Genomic DNA, 19,365 nt, shown 5'->3' with positions numbered 1-19,365 from the left:
ATACGTGTATGTGTGTGTATGTATGCAAAAGGCATGGAAGAACTAATATAAAGTGAATGGGAAATGGAAACACACTTTTTAAAGTTTGTAATATTAGGAGAAAATATCATACCATGTCTTGTAAGTAGACTGTAAGTCAAAGAAACAGTATAAGTCATAGAAACAGTAGAAGTCATAAAGTAAAAATTAAACAATATTCAGAAAATTAATTAAATATTAATTAAAAATTAAATGTTTCAAAACAATGCTCCAAAATTAAAATTAAATCGTGAGTCCAACTAACAGGCCAGAATATTGTGTATTATATATATGAATCTGTGATCAATTCAGAGTACTCATATAGTATTTGAGTAAGTTAACATAACAAAAATATCAACTAAGAAAAAGTTCATGATAGTAAAGAATTACCAAGAATAAGACATAACATCAATACTGGAATGATAAATATATGACCAGCATTTCTAAGTTTGGGGATAAGATAAGATATTGCACAAAGTTCTAGTATGTTGTGGACATGGACAATATCCATGATGCTTACTGGTGGCTTCTCTGGCTTGTATTGCTAAAATAAATTTTTTTTTCTTTTCTTTTCTCAGTACTGGGGTTGAAGCTAAGACCTTTTCCCTGAGTTATATCCCCAGTGCTCCACCTTTAAAATATTATTTTTATTTTGAGACAAGGTCTAAACTGCTAAATTGGCCACTCTGGGTTCTAATCAGTGATCCCCCTGCCTTAGCTTCACAGAGAGCTGGGATCACAGGTGTGCATAACCATGTCCGGCCCTAAGTTTTAAAGATTATGGAAAAAGAAGGAAGTTTGTTGAAAGTGCAGTGAGTATCTTATATAATTCCAAGAGAAAGTAAAGAAGCAAGCTTTGGAAAAAGTCAAGTGTTGGAGTAGAAATTCACAATACGGTAGTTGGGCTGGATGAATATCAGTTGCTTATACTATTTGCATATCTCATTACTGGATGAAGGGTCCTTGGGACTTAGTTTTAGGTTCTTGGTGCCCCAAACAAAATACTGAAGAAGACGTACAGAAAAGGCTATGAACTTGTACATATACTGAAGGTAGAAAAGAAGTATACTCTGCAGGGTGAGAGCACACTGGTTAAATGGCTCACACTGGTTCTGTGGATAAGGGGAAGAAGGTCCTTATATATCCAAAATTCCTGGGTTAGTGGCGGCTTCCCTCTCATGCAAATAAGGCACTACGATATTTGCTTTATAAAAAATTCACTTGATGTCATGCCAGATGCAGACTTTCCTATTGAAAAATTCATTTAGTTTCTTGACATATTGAAGAAAGGATTAAAAACCACATCTTCATTTATATAATATTTATAATTTTTACTAGTATATTTGCAGCATACAATGATTACATTCCTCATTGGGAGTTGGTACCTGTACAGAACACAGTTTTCTTTCTTTTTTCTGCTTTTTCTTCTTTGCTTCCTCCCCTCCATCTCTTGGTTCCCTTCCTGCTTTTAAAATGGTTCTGCAAATAGCACCAGCTTCAGGTGAAGGACTGAAAAATAGCATTTTTCTGATTTTTCTATAGTGTTCTGTAGCCATAGAGTTCTTTTGGGTCCTGTGTTTTGTGCGTGTCCTCTCTTCAGAAAACATCTCACTCAACTTCTGAGCTACAGGTTTTTATGACCTTTGATACATCCTGCCCAATTGGTTGTCCAGTTTACTTTTAGTCCTTTCCTCTTGTCAAGGTTCAAATTATGGCAAGGAGGCAGTGTAGGAGACACTTCCAGGTCCTCATCTCGGTCCAAGAAGCCAATATTTATAATCTCAAAGTTACGTTATTGGAATCCCATCAAGTTGATTCCAATCTACCACTTACAGTGTAACCCATGGCGAAAATAAAGACACTAAATTATAGTTTCAATCACTGGGGAGTCAAGGGGCTCTAAGTCCAGCCACAAAGATGGCTTTCCGCTACCAAGAGAGTGACCCAGGGCCTCACCCAGTTTTTATTCAGTGGGGGAGTGGCTTGAGGAGGGTTGACTGAGAATTGTGGGAAGCAGGTGACTACTGTGAGCTGAGCTAGGTGGGTGGCCTAAATTTACCTCTGGCATATGCAGAGAGGATATGCAGAGAGAGCAATCTGCATTATAGAATATCTAATGTTTTGGTCAGTCTGGTGCTTCAGCTTTGATGTAGTCTTTCAAGCTCCAGGAAGTCATAGCCTCTATCTCAAGGCTTGATCCCAGCTGGTGGCACAGAGCATTAGCTCTACTGTCCTGTCTGTCTCAACTCAACTCACATTAAAGAGCAGCAGTATAGGTTACCAGGGAAACGCGCGCCCCCTTCAAAGACTATCACCAGCATCTCAGCTAGACCAATACACATTGCTTAAGGCCAATTGAAGGATAAACAGAAGTCCTAGCCAGCTCTGTACAGAATATGAGGAAATAGGGTCAAGCTCAGTCAAAATGGAGACAGTCGCTCTTCTTTCAAGGAGAGCTGCTCAGGTGGTCCTCCACAAGGCAGTCTGGCTTAAATGAGTCACCTGTCCACCTCTTGGTGAGGCAAGTGTGGGGCATCCTGGTTGACATTCCTGCTATGCTGGATGCAAGTTGTGAGCAGCAGTACCTGGAGGTATAGTGCAGTCCCCTAGAATAAAGAGGCCTTCACCTGGGCAGACAAAGTAACAGCTGTCTGCCATTGTGCTTCCATGTTGCAGGATTCAAGTGCAGGATGAAAGCTAGCTTCTATTTCAGGTGTGTATACACCCCACATGAATCTCCCTCCTTGAGTATGGTTAGGAATTGTGATTATACTCAGTTGCCTGACTGTGAGACTGGGCAGGGACTGGGACACTCGAGCCATAGAACCTGTGTATGGTGAAATTTGTTTCTTTAAGCAGCTAAATTTACAGTAACTTGTTATACAGTTATTGAAAACAAATCTCCCACATTATTATCAGGCAACACTTATGTCACAAGCTTTAAGGTACAGTCATCCCTTGGTTGTGTTTCAGCCCCACTCCCTCCACCACCATGGCCACCAAAATCTGAGGATGCCTAGTTTCCTTCCATAAAATGGCAGAACATTCGCACATAACCGATGCACATCTTTCTATAGCCTTAAAATCACTGTTTGATAACTCATAACGCCTAATACCATACTATAGAAATTTTAGGGAGTAATGAGAAGATAAGCGGATTGGAATAGTTTTCCACGAACAACACATGGAGGGCGGTTCACATAAAACTATAAGGGGCTGACTGAAGGCATGAGGACCAGGATGTGCCAGATGTACATTACTGAGATAAGGGGAGCAATTTTCGGTTGGTTACCTCTTAGGTTTGGGGTAGGAGGGACCAAGAAGGAAGAAACAGATTTTTCTTCTCTTCAATGAAATTTGGTTCATATGTAACATTTTGAGTGAACTGATTAAGAGAAATAATGGTGCCTTTGTAGTTACTCCAGAAATCCCGCCCAAAACTCTAAATTCAGTCTAGCTATGTTCTTTACTTGGTCGTCACCATTTAATTAACAGACCTCACTTAGGAAAATATACACTGAACATCCCTAATCCAAAGATATGAAGTACTCCTGAATCTGAAACTTTTATTATTTTTTTGGTACCGGGGATCAAACTCAGAACCTTGCACTTGCCACGCAGGTGCTTATACTGCTGAGCTATATGCCCCTCAATCTGACACTTTTAAAGAGCAACATGATGCCATTTTGAAACTGTTTTGGGCACAAAATTATTAAACTTATTGTATTAACTATAGCTTGAGGCTGTGTGCAAATGATGTATATGAAATAATAAATGAATTTTGTACCCAGAGCTGGGTCCTATTCGCACGATCTTTGTGTGTATCCAAATATTCTAAAATCGGGCAAAATCCGAAATCTGAAATATTTCTGGCCTCGGGCACTTCCAATAAGGCATATTCAACTTGCACTGCTCTATTCCTTGCATTCTCGCCACAGAGCCAGGCTTACAGGTGCTTAACCTGTTAAACAGCTACAAGGAAACAGCGTGCATACAGTACCCGGCCTTGAGTTTTAGATCCCAGACAGTTTTAAAATAAGGCCACTCACACTTTCCTTCTCCATAGGGCTATGCTTACTCTCACTTCTTTTTTTAATTTTAATTTTTTCCCACTTCTAAGAAGCAAGCTAGCAGAACTCTAGTTTTTCCTACTCTGTTTAGGGAGACGGCAACGCAGGCAACTGAACGCTAAACCAACACCTCAGTTAACGATGGCCAGTTTAATTTCACCTCTCCAAGTCAGCCGACCACTCAGATTGGATGCACGCAATACCTGCAAGAGGAATGCCCCCTAGGGATAGGCTTGAGAGGCGCTATGGCGCCTGCGCAACTCAACCTCACACCACAGCGCACCACACCTCACTCCAACTCAACACAACACACTAACTAAACCCGGGACCCCAAGCAGGTTCTAAACTGCACCTCGGAACTCTGACAACTCTTAGTGGGCCCTGGAGCGGGAGCAGAGCAGCGCGAGGGCGTTTACTTCCGACCACGTGATCTCTCGACAACCAATGGAGACACTTTACGTCACGCCCGCTTCCTCACCCTGGCAACGGGCGGGTGACTCCTTCCGGTGCATTGAGTGCTCTGGGCTGACGCGGGTGAGTGTCCCTGTTTCTCACGCTGTCCGCGCCACAGCCGCCGCTGCGCCGCTGTCTCTCTATGGGTCTCTGGCTCGCTGGGACATCTTCTGGACCGGGAGGGGGGCGACGCGCGGGACGCCCTCTGGCCCGGGCTAGAAGAAGGGGCCCAGGACGTCCGTCTGTCCCCGGCCTCGGTCGCGCGTGGGGGCCTTGTCAGTGCCCTTCCTACTCGCCTCGGGCTTGGCGGCCTCGGCGCTTCTCCTGCGGAGATGGTGACCGCGACTTCTCGCAGTGCTTCGCCCACTTGGCGGTCTCAGGCTGGAGGCGTCTCGGAGTCCGAGAGGTCGCAGAGCGCCGGGAGAACGCGCCCAAGTCCTGAGAGGCGGGTTGCGGTCGGAGCAGCCCCCTTTAGCGCCGTAGCGGCCTGGGTAGGGATCCGCGGGACTTCAGATTACTGCTCAGGCAGGGCAGAAGGGAAGGGCCGAGTAGGTGTGGAGTAGCTGGAGAGCAGGGGAAGTAGAGGCATCTATTTCCGGAAGAAGGGAGTTCAACTTGACTTAGTTCTGTACAGGAAGGGGAAGAAAGGTGTACTGGGGACCATGTGCCTGCGATCATTGAATAATGCTGAGGAAGTTTTGCTTACACACATGGAGTTTAATAATTTCCCTTTTTGTCTCTTGTAAATAAGTCCCTCTCCATCACTCAACAAAAACAATGGTTCTTAAAAAATATCAGGAAATGCAGAAATATTTACAAATTGAGCATCCATAGTTCCCCCAACGCAGCATTTTGATGTACATTAAAAATTTTTAGTTTTTGCTACACTTTAACCTATTATTGTATGTGTAAAATACGGTTATAACTATAAAGCACAATTTGTGTACGTTGGATCCATGGCATAGATTGTTGATTTCACAGCCCTCCCCTCCCCCGCAGGTACTAGCTCCACGGTATACATGTGCTTTACCCCAGACCTACATCCCCAGCTGTATCGCGCAATGAGGTATAGTTCACATACCAGAAAATTCATCCATTTGAATTGTAAACTTCAGTGATTATTTCAGGGTATTGAGAAATTTGTACACACGCTGCCTTTGACTAGTTTTAGAACATTTTAATCTCTTCCAAAAGAACTCCTCTATTAAGTTACTTTCCATTAGAATGTCTGCTCCTCTTCCACCTTGCAACAACTTTATGTGTTTGAGGATTGTGTTTTGGACATTTCAAGTAAATAGAATCATGTAATAGGGCACATGGAAACAGAAGTGTCAACAAATGTGCTGTAAATGGTTTAAGAAAGCAAAAAGTATCCCTTTGTCTGGCTTCTTTCCCTTAGCATAATGCTGTTTTCAGGAGTCATCCCTGACTTTATAGTACTCTAGCTACCTTCTCTCTCTCTCTCTCTCTCTCTCTCTCTCTCTCTTTTTTTTTTGGTGGTACCAGGGATTGAACTCAAGACCTTGCACTTGCCAGGTGAGCACTTATTCCACTGAGTTATCTCCCCGGCCCATCTAGCCACCTTCTCTAAATTTCCAATATGATTGGATAGAAACCTATCCTAGGGTGTTGCATACTACCACGGAGTTACATCTCCAGGAGCCCCAAACTTTTTTTTTTTTTCAAATAATGCTTTACCAGAGAATGTTCTATACAACTACTTTTATCTCCATTTTTAAAATATGTTTAATTTGTGCATATTGGTTATAAAGATGAACGAATTTTATTTTGGCAGATTTGTATGTGCATTTAACATACATTGATCATCTCTCCCGTCTCACACCTTTTTGGAGGGTCTCAATAGTAATGTATTTTGATCATATACCCTTGACCCCATTCCTTTTATGGACAAGTAATGTGCCATTGTATTTCATTTTATTTGTCTTTCATCAATTGATGGATGCCTTTGTTTCCACAATTTTGAATAATTTTATAAGCATCCTTGTACCAGTATTTAGGTGGATATGTTTTTAGTTCGTTTTGGTATTACACCTTAGAATTACTGGGTTGCATGGTGACTCTTATGTGGAATTTTTTTGAGGAATCACCAGATATTTTCCAGAGTAGCTGCGCCATGTTATGTCCCCAACAGCAGTTATTAGGGTTCTGGTTCTCCATGTCCATATTAACATTTATCTGCCCTTTTTATTGTAGCCATCTTAGTGCTTGTGAAATGGTAGCTCATTGTAGTTTTGATTTTCATTTCCTTGTTGGCTAATAATCTTGAGCTTCTTGTCTTGTGTTTATTGACCCTTTGTATATCTTCAGATGTCTGTATAATTCCTTTGCTCATTTTTAAGTTATCTTTTCTCTCTGTCTCTGTCTCTCTGTCTCTGTCTGTCTGTCTGTCTCTGTCTCTGTCTCTGTCTCTGTCTCTGTCTCTGTCTCTGTCTTGCTTATTTACTGTCTCGCTATGCAGTTCAGGCTGGCCTTGAGTTCACTTTGTAGCCCAGGCTACTCTCAAGAATCCTTCTACCTCACCTTCCCAAGTGTTGGGATTACATGCATGTGCCACCATGCCCAGCTTATCTTATTTTAGAGTATGAGTTTTTTCTATACCAGGCCTTTATGAAGCACATATTTCACAGTATTTTCTCCTATTTTGTTTTTTTTTTTTCTTTTTCAAATGATATCCTTTGAAGTACAAACTTTAAAATTTTGATGATTTCCAGTTTACCTGTTTTTCCCCTCTTTTTAGTTGCCTGTGTTTTTGGTGTTATCTAAGAAACCATTGCTGAGTGGTTATTAGGGTTATTAAGTTAAATAAAAATAAGTAAATAAAAAAGGTGCTACCTTTTTAAAAAAGGGTGCTACCTTTTAAAAAATCATTTGTTTGTTTATTTTGTACAGGGTCTTACTACACAGCTCAGATTTGCAGTGATCCTCCTATTTCAGCCTCCCTGGCACTGGGATTATAGACATGGGCCACCATGCCTGGTTTTGGTGGTTGGCACATAACCAGCACAGCATGCTGTACCAGGGATTGAACCTGGGTCTTTGCTCTTGCCAGGCAGGCACTTAGACCACTGAGCTATCGCCCCAGCCTAGAGCACCAACTTCTTTGCCCTTATGTTTCTTTTTTCTTTTTTTGCTTTTAGCAGTGTTATGAAAACTCAGGGTTTTCTTCCTGTGCTTTTGCATCTCCAGACTTTTTTTTTTTTTTGTTTTGAGACACACTATGTCATCTAAACTGGGCTCGAATTTGTGGTACAATGCTGGGATTATAGGCCTGTGGCACTACTCCCAGCCAAGTTTTAGAATTTTAACTCATATTTAGACTTTCGATCTGATGGGAGTTAATTTTTGGTATATAGTTTGAGTATATATTTCATTCTTTTGTCTGTGAATATGTAATTTTCCCAACATCACTTGTTGAGAAGACTGTCCTTTCTCCCTTGAATGGCATGGCTTCTTTGTTGAAAATTTATTGACCAGTTGGTCTTGGTGGCACACAGCTGTAATATCAGCACTCTGGAAGGGTGAGGCAAGAGGGTCCCAAATTTGGCTGAGTACAGGCAATTTAGTGAAATAGTGGGATGTGGCTCCGGGGCTAGGGCCAGTGGGCATGGGGGACTTGGGATCAATCCCTGTCCCTGCGCTTGCCAAAGCTATCTCACCGGCCCTAGGCTGGTGTTGAACTCATGACAGTCTTCCTGCTTCAGCCTCTGGTATGCTGGCTGCCATGTTTTGCACTTTATGTATCAAGAGCTTTTTCATTCTTTAAAGTGGCTGTATTTAACTATTCACCATTAAGACAGATGTATATATCTATATATCTATATCTATATAGTTTTTGGACTTTTTGGCCTTGCTTTACTATACAGTTGAGGCTGGCGTTGAACTTACTTTGTAGCACAGGCTGGTCTCACAACTTGCAACAATCCTCCTGCCTCAGCCTCCTGAGTGCTGGGATTACAGGTGTGTGCTACTATGCCCAGCTTTAATTTTCATACTGATGGATTTTTACTGATCAAAATGTATTTTATGGTGCATCAGAAAGTAATTAAAGTATAACATCTATAATATTTAGTAAGATTGAATGTAATAGGCATTTCTTATCTGTATATCAAGATGTTCCTCATTCAGCCATTAGCTGCTTTTATTTTAACCACTTCCATTAAGACATATTATTGCTCCATATTTTACTGTTGATTGACTTTGCCAAATTGTCTTTGTTGAATTGAAACAATTTGTGTTACCACTAGCAATTTATTAATGCTCCTGTTTTTCTATGTCCTCAGAATTTTTCATTTTCGTGTTTGCCGATGTAGGTTGAAAAATATTTGAAAGGAACTTTATGTTGTATTTATCTTCTTTTGTCACTTTAAACCATTATGTAATTTTTAAAAAAACTTGTCCATTTTCCCTTATATATCTTTTTATAATTATCTTTGAAATCCTTGTTAGATAACTCTGATTGTTAATAAGTTCTGAGTTAAACAAAAACTGATGTTGGGGTGGAAGTTACTTCATTTCTAATTGAATGGAAAAACATTTCAGAACTGATTGGGAGTTGGAGGCCAGAAATGTATTTTGAATAGTCCTTGTACTTAATTCCTTTCTTGGTCCAGCAGAGTTTAGGGGACAGCACCTTTGGAGAGGTTTTGTTGAGACAGCATGGTTTGCTAAATAACTATATTTCAGATAGTCTCTAAGGGAGGGTAAATTGCTCAAAAGATAACATATTAATTCATCTTCCGTATCTTTTTAGGTAAATTTGAGAAGTAATATTCTTTTTTTTTTTGTGGTATCAGGTATTGAACTCAGGATCTTGCTCTTGTCAGACAAGCACTTATTCCACTGAGCTATCTCCCTGGCCCAAGAAGTAATATTCTTAAATCTCTCAAATCCATAAAAATGCATATCACACTTAATCTTACTGCAAATTATAGATACTGTAATTTATTATTTTCTCATTCATCATAAAATATAAATATTATGATTTGTTACTTATGAAAAAAAACATGTCAGGTAACAGTTGAGAGTAGCTTGAGGTTCAGTTATATTCATACAGCTTTGGTGTTTTAGTTTAGCTGAAGCTGCTTTCCAGAGCCAGAGCCTTTCCTCAGTGAGTATTTGTGCATTAGGCTGTAGGACCCAAGCACAGTGCATGCTCTGGCCAGATACAGTGTCATTTATAAAGCTGTGGAGAGCTGTCAGATTCCACTTTGTTTGCAGATGGGTGAATGCATTGTTGCTTATCTCGGAAATATTTTGAGAAATAATGTAAAAATTAAAGTTAATTGAGGCAGATTTTTGTGAAGCACTTTTGTAATAAATTTGTTTTGTGCTTGTGATTGTATGTATTTAAACTATCCTGTAAATTAAATGTTGTACAATAAAAATTATATTTTACTTTTTTAAAAGGTATTTGTGTTTGAACCCGGGTCTTACGCATAGCAGACATGTGATGTGCTCTGAGCTATACTCACATCCCTTAGACTTGTTTTGTTTGGAGTTAGGGTTTGGTATGTAGTCTATCTAGTTTGAATTCAAGTTCATTATCCTTTTGTTATGTACTGGTGATGAACACCAGAATGAAGACCATTCTTGGAATAGGTGCTGCTTTATTTTAGACTGTGCAACTGTCATTTGTTTATATTGTTGTTTATGTTTTATGTTGCTGTCATGCCCCATCTTCTTTTCAGTGTAATGTAAGGTACAGATTTTTACCTAATAGTCTGAATCTGAGCATTTCTGTTTCTCCTTGTCCTTGTCCTTGTCCTTTTTCTCTTCCTCTTTGTCTTCTTCCTTTTCCTCCTCTTCGTTCACTTCCTCCACCTTCTTCAGTACTCAGGATTGAATGTAGGCTCTTTACTCTGATCGAGATCCCCAGCCTTTTATTTAGTTATTTATTTAAATTTTGAGATAGGTTTTCACTAAGTGGCTCAGGTGAGGCTTGAATTTTAGATCCTCCTGCCTCAGCCTCCCCAAGTATTATTTAGTTTTGATCATTTCACTGTAAGATTTTCTTTAAATCTGTTTTTAGGTGATTCAGTTTTACTTAGTCTAAAATACATTCTATTTTTTTGTAATTTAGCCAGACTTGTTGAAAGTTCATGAGTTAGTTTGCATAGTAAAGAAAATTAGAAGCTTTGTGGTTTAAGTTGCTAAGAAATTGTTTTATTAAATTTTGTGTCTTATTATCTGTGGAAAATCTTAGATATAATGTTTTTCATGAAAATTGACAAGCTATTTGTAGGTGTTATTTTAATTTCTTATTTAGTCATATAATTTCACAATGTTTTTGTTTTATAATTGAGCCATGGAACATTAAACTGACCAACCTAAATTCTTCACGTTTATGTATAAATGTATATGTGTGTAAGTTGCTTTATTTCTGTATTTTGAATAAGCAGAAATCTGTATCATATAGAAAAGTTCGACAATATTGCCAGAACCATTTGTGGTTTCAGAATGTTCCAGAGATTATTTGCATTTGGTTTGGGGGGAAGAGGAATGAGGAATTAGTGTAGCTAAACGAAAAGGATTGGGAAAAATTCTTTGTACTTAGTACACGGTCCTTTATTTTTATTTTATTATTATTTTTTATGTATTTAGTACAGGGTCTACAGGGTTTCACTACACAAATTGGACTCGTAGTGATCCTCTCATTTTCAGCCTCCCAAGTGCTGGGATTATAGGTGTGCGCCACCACATCCAGTCTCAGTTACCATCTCAGCATGCCCTGGGGGTGGGGCTGGCCCAGCAGGGATCAAACCCAAGCGAGCGCTTTAGTCCACTGAGCTCTGTAGCCAGCCGCAAGGTCTTTTTTATTGTAGTTATTTTATTTATGGTCAAGCAAGTACTGGCAATGGGCAGGGACTTAAATCTTAACCTTGTTTTGTTCTTTATTTTAACCCAATTAGATAATTCCAAAAATAGGGTCTTTGAAAATTATCTGCATTAATTTTTATAAATAAAGTAGATATTTGAGGAGAGAAATCATACTGCTTTGCCTGTTTTGCTCTAGGGTGACTCCTGCAATTGCTTTCGGATAGAAATATGCTCTAACCCTAGTAGAAGATGGTAGTTTTGGAGAATGACCATGGAGAAGGGGACAAGTTCTGGACAAGGGCTGCCCTCCAGACCCCCTCAGGAAGCAAAACAGTCCTCTAAGGAGAGACGAGGGGGCTTTGTGCTAGTCCATGCAGGTAAGCCCTCTGTGGATGAGTTGGAAGATGAAAGTGGCGTGAATTTTTCTTATTTGTGTCTTGAAGTACAGTGAAAATTGGGTTTCATTTATGCCATAGGAGTTTGAAATCCTAAGAGACTGTTGAATTTACATGTGGTGAGGACCTCCTATACTCCTTGCTTAGAATTAGAACTAGAGAACTAGAGAAAACAATCCTAAAATTCATTTGGAACCAAAAGAGATATAGAATAGCAAAAGCAATTCTGGGCACCAAAGGCAAGACAGGGGCATCACAATTCCTGACTTAAAATTATATTACAGAGCTGTAGTGATAACAACAGCATGGCACTGGTGGAGAAACAGATCTGAAGATTAATAGAACAGACTAGAAGATGCAGAAATAACTCCAGAAGCACTCAACCACCTGATGTTTGTTTTTTTCTCCACCAGATCTTTTTTCTTTTAATCTTTTATTTATTTATTTGGTACAGGGTCTCACTACACAGTGGGGCCGGCACAGCATACTCTACTGGGGTTCAAACCCGGGGCCTAGAGCTTGCCAAGTAGGCACTTAGACCACAGAGCTAACTCCCCAGCCCCTCCCCACTTGATCTTTCACAAAGGGTCCAAACACATTAATTGGGAGTCTAGCCTTTTTAATGCATGGTGCCAGGTAAAAAAAGGGCTTTCTACATGCTGAAGACTGAAATGAGACCCATGTCTATTACCATTCACTAAATGTCAAAATGTTTGAAAGATTTAAATATTAAAACAAGAACTCTAAATCTACTAGAAAATAGAATAGTTAGAACTCTGGAAGACATGCATGTAGGTAAAGACTTTATGAACAAAACCCCAGTCACACTGGAACTATCACAAAGAATCAACAACTAGGATCTCATCTTTCTCAATTTTTTAAAATTTTTACCAGGGATAGAACTCAAGGGCCAGGGAGATAGCTCAGTAGGGGCCTGAGTTCATTCCCTGGTTCCGCAAATAAACAAAAATAAATACAAAAACAAACAAGAAAAACTCAGGACCTTGTGCTTGCCAGGCAGGTGCTTATGCTGCTGAGCTATCTCCCTGGCCCAATAATCTCATCTTATTAAGTTTATAGCCTGGTGTGGTGTCAGATGCCTGTAATCCCACCACTTGGGAGGCTGAGGCCAAAGGATCTCTATGAATTTGAGGATTTCCTGACCTGCAGAGTGAGTTCAAGGGTAGCCTGAACTGCATAGAGAGACCTTGTCTAAAAAGGAAAAATGAAAAATAAAATAAATAGCTTTTGCACAGTAAATCACCAGAGTTTGAAAAGAACCCACAGAGTGGAAAAAAAAAAAAAATTTATCCCAGCTGTTCTTCAGACAAAAGACTAATATCTGGAACATACAAAGAACCAAAAAAAACCCAGACCCTCCAAATTAAAAGACAATCCAAAACTGGGCATCTGAGATGAATAGACATTTCTCAAAAGAAGTACAAACAGCAAATAAATATATGAGAAAGTGCTCACCATCACTGGTCATTCAGAAATGCAAATTAAAACAACAGAGAGGTTCTGTGTCCAGAAAGTAGCTATCATCAAGAAGACAACCAATCACAAATGCTGGTGGGGCTGTGGAAAAAGGAACCCTTCCTCACTGTTGGTGGGAGTGTAGGATAGTGTAGCCACTGTGAAATCCTCAAAAGTTTTGTCGCTGGAGTTTAGGATAAAAGCTCTGGCTCTGGGGATCCAAACAGTCTTGTGTTGGCCGTCTGTCCCAAAACACCAATCAAGGAGCCAAGCAATAGTGAAGGACAGCAAAGAGCTTTAACTAGCAAGTCACACAGAGAAGGACAGATAGAGTTCCAAAGTCCACCAGAGGCTGATGAGAAACTTAAGAGATTTTCTGGAATAGAGGAACATGGCAAGGATTGGGAGTATTGACACAGCTGGGGGTTTGCGTAGCTGGCAGAGCAGGTGATCCCAGTCAGGTCATGTTCTCCGTGCATTGATGGCAAACATGTTAGAGATGAGACTGCAATTCAAAACCCACTGTCATAAAGTGCCAACACTGCAATTAAACCTGAATGCTGAGGTTTTAGTTTAGAAAGAGCAACTCAGGTATTAACATCTTTTATCTTAAAAGAACAACAGGCACCACACATGCCATAGCTTTACCACCTCTGGTTGGGTGGGTCATTATCTCTGGATTGGCTCTGTGAGGAGACTGCAGGGAAATCCTTTTCTCTTGAGGAGGTGGCCCAGTTCCAATGAGATGATTGCATCTGTTGAGAGAGAGGTGACTTCATCATGGCGTGGCCTACAAGTCTCTGCTTTTCCTCAGTTCTGAAATGACCATGGGATTAGGACAGTGATTGGAGACCACTAGTCAGGATGTTGTTGAAACTGGCAATTGAATGTCTGGGAAGAGGCATATTAACTCTTATTATGGTGGCTTCAGTTTGGAAGTAAAAGAAGTAAAGAAAAAGAAATAATTAAGGTAAATTTCAGGCCAATAAACCTTGTATTACTAATTATTATTTATTTGTTGGTTTATTTTTTGGTTAATACAGGGTCTTACTGCACAGCTCAGGCTGGTCTTCTCACCTCAGCCTCCATGTGCTGGAATTTCAGGCATTTGATGATACTACCATGCCTAACATATTATAAATAATTATTTGTTTTGTGTCTTTTTGACTTTTCGAGACAGCATCTCGCTCTACAGTTTAGGTTGGCCTGGTGCTTACTTTGTAGCCCAGGCTGGTCTTGAGCTCACAATCATCCTCCTGCCTCAGCCTCCTGAGTGCTGGGATTACACATTATCAGTTTTTAGACAGACATTCCTTAAACAATTAACATGCCTACATGCAGAGCACAGCATAATATAAAAGTGAGGGCAAATATAAAGATATAAAGTGAAGACAAAGATATAAAGTAAGGGCCAAAGTGCCTCACTTTATTTTGCTTTAATTTTCCTATGGCCGTGTACAGGTCCAGCCTCTGACTCCCAACAGTTCTTGTCTATGAAAGGAAATGACAATACACACATTAACAGAAGAAAAAAAAAAGAGAATCACAACACATTTATTAATGTGCCAAGGTAGCCAGGCTCAAGTGAGGAAACACAAAGGGCCAGGTGGCTGAAGCATCAGAAGCTTTTTGAATCACAGACAGAAATAGAGACGTGAGGTTCTAGGGGAAGAGCTGGCCAAGTGGTGAGAAGAGGAGGGGAAGAAAGGTACCATGAACAAATGTTGTCTTATTGGTCATATAAAGTGCTCCAGGTCACTGGAAGATAGGACTTTTTGTGGCAGTCTCTGAACAGGGATATTTTTGAAATGATCTGTACTATATTCTAAGACGGCATATAAGGGACTTAAGGGCAAGACCCCTACCTTTGGTAATACAGACATCCTTCAGGACAGCTTTTTAGAATTCTGGTTTCTGAGTAGCAATTTCCCAAATGAAGGAGAGGAATTTGAAGAGACTCTGTTCCTGACATCTTCTTGGATTATGAACTCCAGACCAAAAGAACTCCAGTCTCTGGAGAAAAGTTCTTGTAAGGAGGAGGGACGGTGACCTTAGTGAAGTTTCTTTGGGTACATAAGCTATTTCTAGGGCTGCTGGCAGGAAAAGCATTTAGAACAAGAGGTAAGGTGTGGTATTAAAAAGGTAATGGTGGAGAAAGAAGCTACGAGATTTTTAAAGATTATATAGCTAGGACAATAGTTTTGTTTTCATAGGGAATACTTCATTTTGTATGGACCACTTATATAAGCAAGATTTTTTCTAGTTTAGGGATTATTAACAATTCATTTTTATTTTTCTACTGTAGGTGCAGGTTATCATTCTGAGTCCAAAGCTAAAGAATATAAACATGTATGCAAACGAGCTTGTCAGAAGGTATGAACAGAATGTGTTTAATATCAGTGCCTCAGTTTTCAACAATAAGCAATTTTACTTTGAAATTCAAGATTTTAAGGTTTCATTTATAGAACAACTTTTGGTTTGGACCACAAAACTTTTGCTTAAGTTTGTTGGAGCTTGTTTGGCGTTGTCATGTTTCTAATTCTCTTTATGATGCTTAGTTTTTTCCATCTCCATATTAAAGTTGGTGGATATCTATATCCAATATAAAGGGACTATATATGTGTGTATATATATGTATACACACACACACACACACACACACACACACACATAGTCTTGATCTTTGCAAAGGCATTGGACTCTATAGTAATAGGAAAAACTGCTTAAATATGGTTAATGTCTTTCCATGAAGTAAAATAAAGTGTGTGCACTTCTTAGATGATCTTGTACTTTATCCTTCCACTTTCTTCATGCTTTTTGTGTCTTAGCAAATTCATTGTCATTCTTGAGTTTAGCTTTGCCCTTGTGCTCAGTTGTGCTTTTACAAAAATGTTTTATTTATTCATGTATTTGGTACAGGGTCTCACTATGTAGCTTGGACTCCTAGTGATTCTCTTGTGTCAGCCTCCCCAGCACTGGGATTATAGGCATGTGCCCCCACGCCTAGTTTTAGTGGTGGGCAGGGCACTGGGCCCTGGGGATTGAACCCAGGTCCTTGTGCTTGTCAGGCAGGTGCTTAGACTGCTGAGTGATCTTCCTGGCTTCTGCCCTTTGATTTTTCTAAATTGTTGAATATTTAATGTGTGGGCGTGATGGACTCAGAAGAAATATGATTTTTTATTTTGATCCTGATCATATAGACTTATAGGAAAACCTTCCTTTAATGTTTGCGTCAATAAAATGTTCACTGTATATCAGTTGAACACAAATCTCTCTTTTTTCATTTATAGAAGCATGCCATTTTAGAGAAAGATTATACTTTACCTGAGACCCAGGCTTTTTCTTATGAATAGAATCCCATATATACATAAGAATATTTTGTTTTAGGGAGTTTTTCACAATAATAAACTAAAACTTCCCAAAGTTGTTTTATATTTTTCAAAGTATAAAATCTTTTAAATATCTGAAATGTTAGGGCTGGCCAAATAGTGGATTAAAGTGCCTGCAAGCAGGCACAGGGGCTGGGCGTTTGATCCCTAGGCCTGCCATGCCAGCCCCACCCCCAGGGCACACTGAGCCAGCAATTGAGACTGGCCGTGGTGGTGCTCCACTGTAATCCCAGCACTTGGGAGGCTGTAAAACAGGCAGATCACTATGAGTCCGATCTAGTAGTGAGACCCTGAACACCCTGTAGACCCTTCCCTAAAATGAAAAAAAAAAAAACCAAACTGAAATGTTTTACTTTTATGAACTGTAGTCATAGAAATTTAATACATTTGCACTGTGTCATCAGTCTCAATTTATGTGATGAATTAGCTTTACAATTCCTAGTTTTTGAACTATCTTCTTGCTAATTAATTTGGAGTTTTTAATAGTTCCTCTAGAAATTAGTTTTCCTTCTTTTTACTTTTTCCTAGCTTATGATCAAGAAAGCAAGGTGATTTTTGTGGACTTTTATTCTCTGTAGTTTCTATTACAAAGAATATGATTTCTTTATTTCGATAGAAAAGTTATTTTGTGAAAAATATTTTTGTTAAATACAATATATATTTTTGTCTAATGTGTTTGTGACTGAGAGATACTTTTTTACTTACAGGTGTAGGAGGGGAGAGTAGTAAGAGTGGTGAAATTATTAACTTAGTGTAAGATTCATTTACCTGAATTGTCATATTTCATGAGTTGTCATGATATTTTAGCCAACTGAATATATTTCTGTGGTTATTTTGAGTTGTATTGTGATTAGTGAAGTCCTTTCACTTACAAAATTCTTAACATGTTGCATTTAGTGGTTAGGTTTTATTTAATTTTGATTTGGGTAATATTAAGCAAGTGATAGAAATTTAAAAATATCACTTTTAATCTGATAATATGTATCTTAAGCTATGGAATACACTCAATAACCAATTTTTACTAACTCATACCTCTCCTATAATTTTTTAAGGCTTGGGAAAGTTGGTGGATATGTTTGAGAAATTGTGATTTTTTTTTTTTTTTTTTAGAATGAATAATTTCTCTCCCCTTGGCTTCTTAGGCAATTGAGAAGCTACAGGCTGGTGCTCTGGCAACAGATGCGGTCACTGCAGCTCTGGTGGAACTTGAGGTATTTCATTTCTGCTTATGCTTTATAGAGTTTATGTTCCTTCTACTCAGATGGCATTAAAGTTGAGTTAGTCAACCATAAATTACATAAAAAGTGTTTCCTAACAGTATTAGCATGAAACTGGCTGTGATATTGTTAGTTGTTTTCACTGGGAACTTTTCTAATTAATGTATATAAGTTTGTTGGCTCTTTTTTCTCCTCTTGTTTTTCTGGGATTCATGAATAGAAAAGGTAATTTTGACTAGATACCTGAATTTCTCACTACTTCTAGTAGGAACGTTTTAAGAATCGACTCCTCTGAAGTGATACATGTTTTGTTGTTTAACAAAGAATTCCAACTGTCCAGAAGTGTTTAAAGTGTAGGGCAAGTTTTATTACAAATCTAACAGTTGGATACCTATCCTAAAGCTGTGTACTTGAAAGCCCTTGCTCCAGTGTGAGTGCTAGTCTTGTCAACAGGTGTTTTTTTTTTTTTTTTTTTTTTTTTTGCGGAACCGGGGATTGAACTCAGACCTTTGCACTTGGAAGGCAAGCGCTTATTCTACTGAGCTATCTCCCAGCCCGAGAAACCCTGTTTCAAAAACACAAAAACAGAGCGAGAGAGAGAGAGAGAGAGAGAGAGAGAGAGAGAGAGAGAGATCGATCTCTGGCATCCTAGCAATCTTTTTTCATTATTGTGTGTAATACAAAATGATGAGGTTCATCATTTGGGGAAACTGGCCCATACATTTGACACATTTTGATCTTTTTGAGACAAGTTCTATATAGTCCAGGTTGGCATAGAGTTGAGATAGGGTTTCACTATATAGTTTAGGTTTAGCTTCAAACTCAGTGATCCTCCTGCCTCAGCCTCCTGAGTTCTGGGATTACAGGTGTGACACTGTGCCTGGTTTGACTATTTTAAATCCCATTATCTTTCTCCATCTCCCTGACCCTTCTCTCCATCTCCAAAAGTCTGCCTTCAAGTTTCCTGTCATCTTTCCTTATTTCTTTCATTTATAATGTTTTTTCCTTTGTAAGTAATAATTTCTCTGGTCTTGGCCATCTCTTTGCTTCCTTTTTTTTTTTTTTTTTTTTGTTGTTGTTGCTGGGGATTGAACTCAGGACCTTATGCTTGCCAGGCAGGCACTTATGCCACTGAGCTAACTCCCCAGCCCCTCCAATTTTATAATATAGCCTTTTCCTGCTTTGAAAGTAGTTGTGATTTCACAGGATGGAAACACAGGAAGGGAGGGTAATTTTGTGATCAATGCTGTGACATGCTACCTATCAAAATGTGGATTTAATTCTGTTTACTTTGACCACTTCATTCATATGTTTTTATGTATTTATTTTGGTTTTTTAGACAGGGTCTTGTTATGTACTCCAAGCTGGCCTTGAATTCACTATAACCCAGGCAAGCCTTGAGCTCAGCAGTCTTTTACTCCCATCCTCCCAAGTTCTTGGATTGCAGGTGTATGCCACTATGCCAGCTACTTCGTATTTTATAGGATGAGTCTTTTTTTTTTTTTTTTTT

At 39.2% G+C, this 19,365-nt stretch overlaps 1 protein-coding gene across 2 annotated transcripts in view; it reads left to right on the top strand.

Moving 5' to 3' along the window:
- The first annotated feature begins 4,575 nt into the window (after positions 1-4,575).
- The window catches only part of Tasp1 (taspase 1), a 251,661-nt gene continuing 236,871 nt past the window's right edge, over positions 4,576-19,365 (top strand). For both annotated transcript variants that reach the window (XM_004634308.2, XM_023718640.1), the window contains exons 1-4: positions 4,576-4,622; positions 11,575-11,755; positions 15,555-15,622; positions 17,781-17,849. In XM_004634308.2, the coding sequence (XP_004634365.1) occupies positions 11,644-11,755; positions 15,555-15,622; positions 17,781-17,849 (249 nt within the window). In that variant the 5' untranslated portion in view covers positions 4,576-4,622; positions 11,575-11,643. The remainder of the gene's footprint in view (positions 4,623-11,574; positions 11,756-15,554; positions 15,623-17,780; positions 17,850-19,365) is intronic.

Source organism: Octodon degus, unplaced genomic scaffold, assembly GCF_000260255.1.
Source record: "Octodon degus isolate 3935 unplaced genomic scaffold, OctDeg1.0 scaffold00060, whole genome shotgun sequence".
Classification (NCBI taxonomy): domain Eukaryota; kingdom Metazoa; phylum Chordata; class Mammalia; order Rodentia; family Octodontidae; genus Octodon; species Octodon degus.
This window is presented reverse-complemented; position numbering and strand designations above follow the sequence as displayed.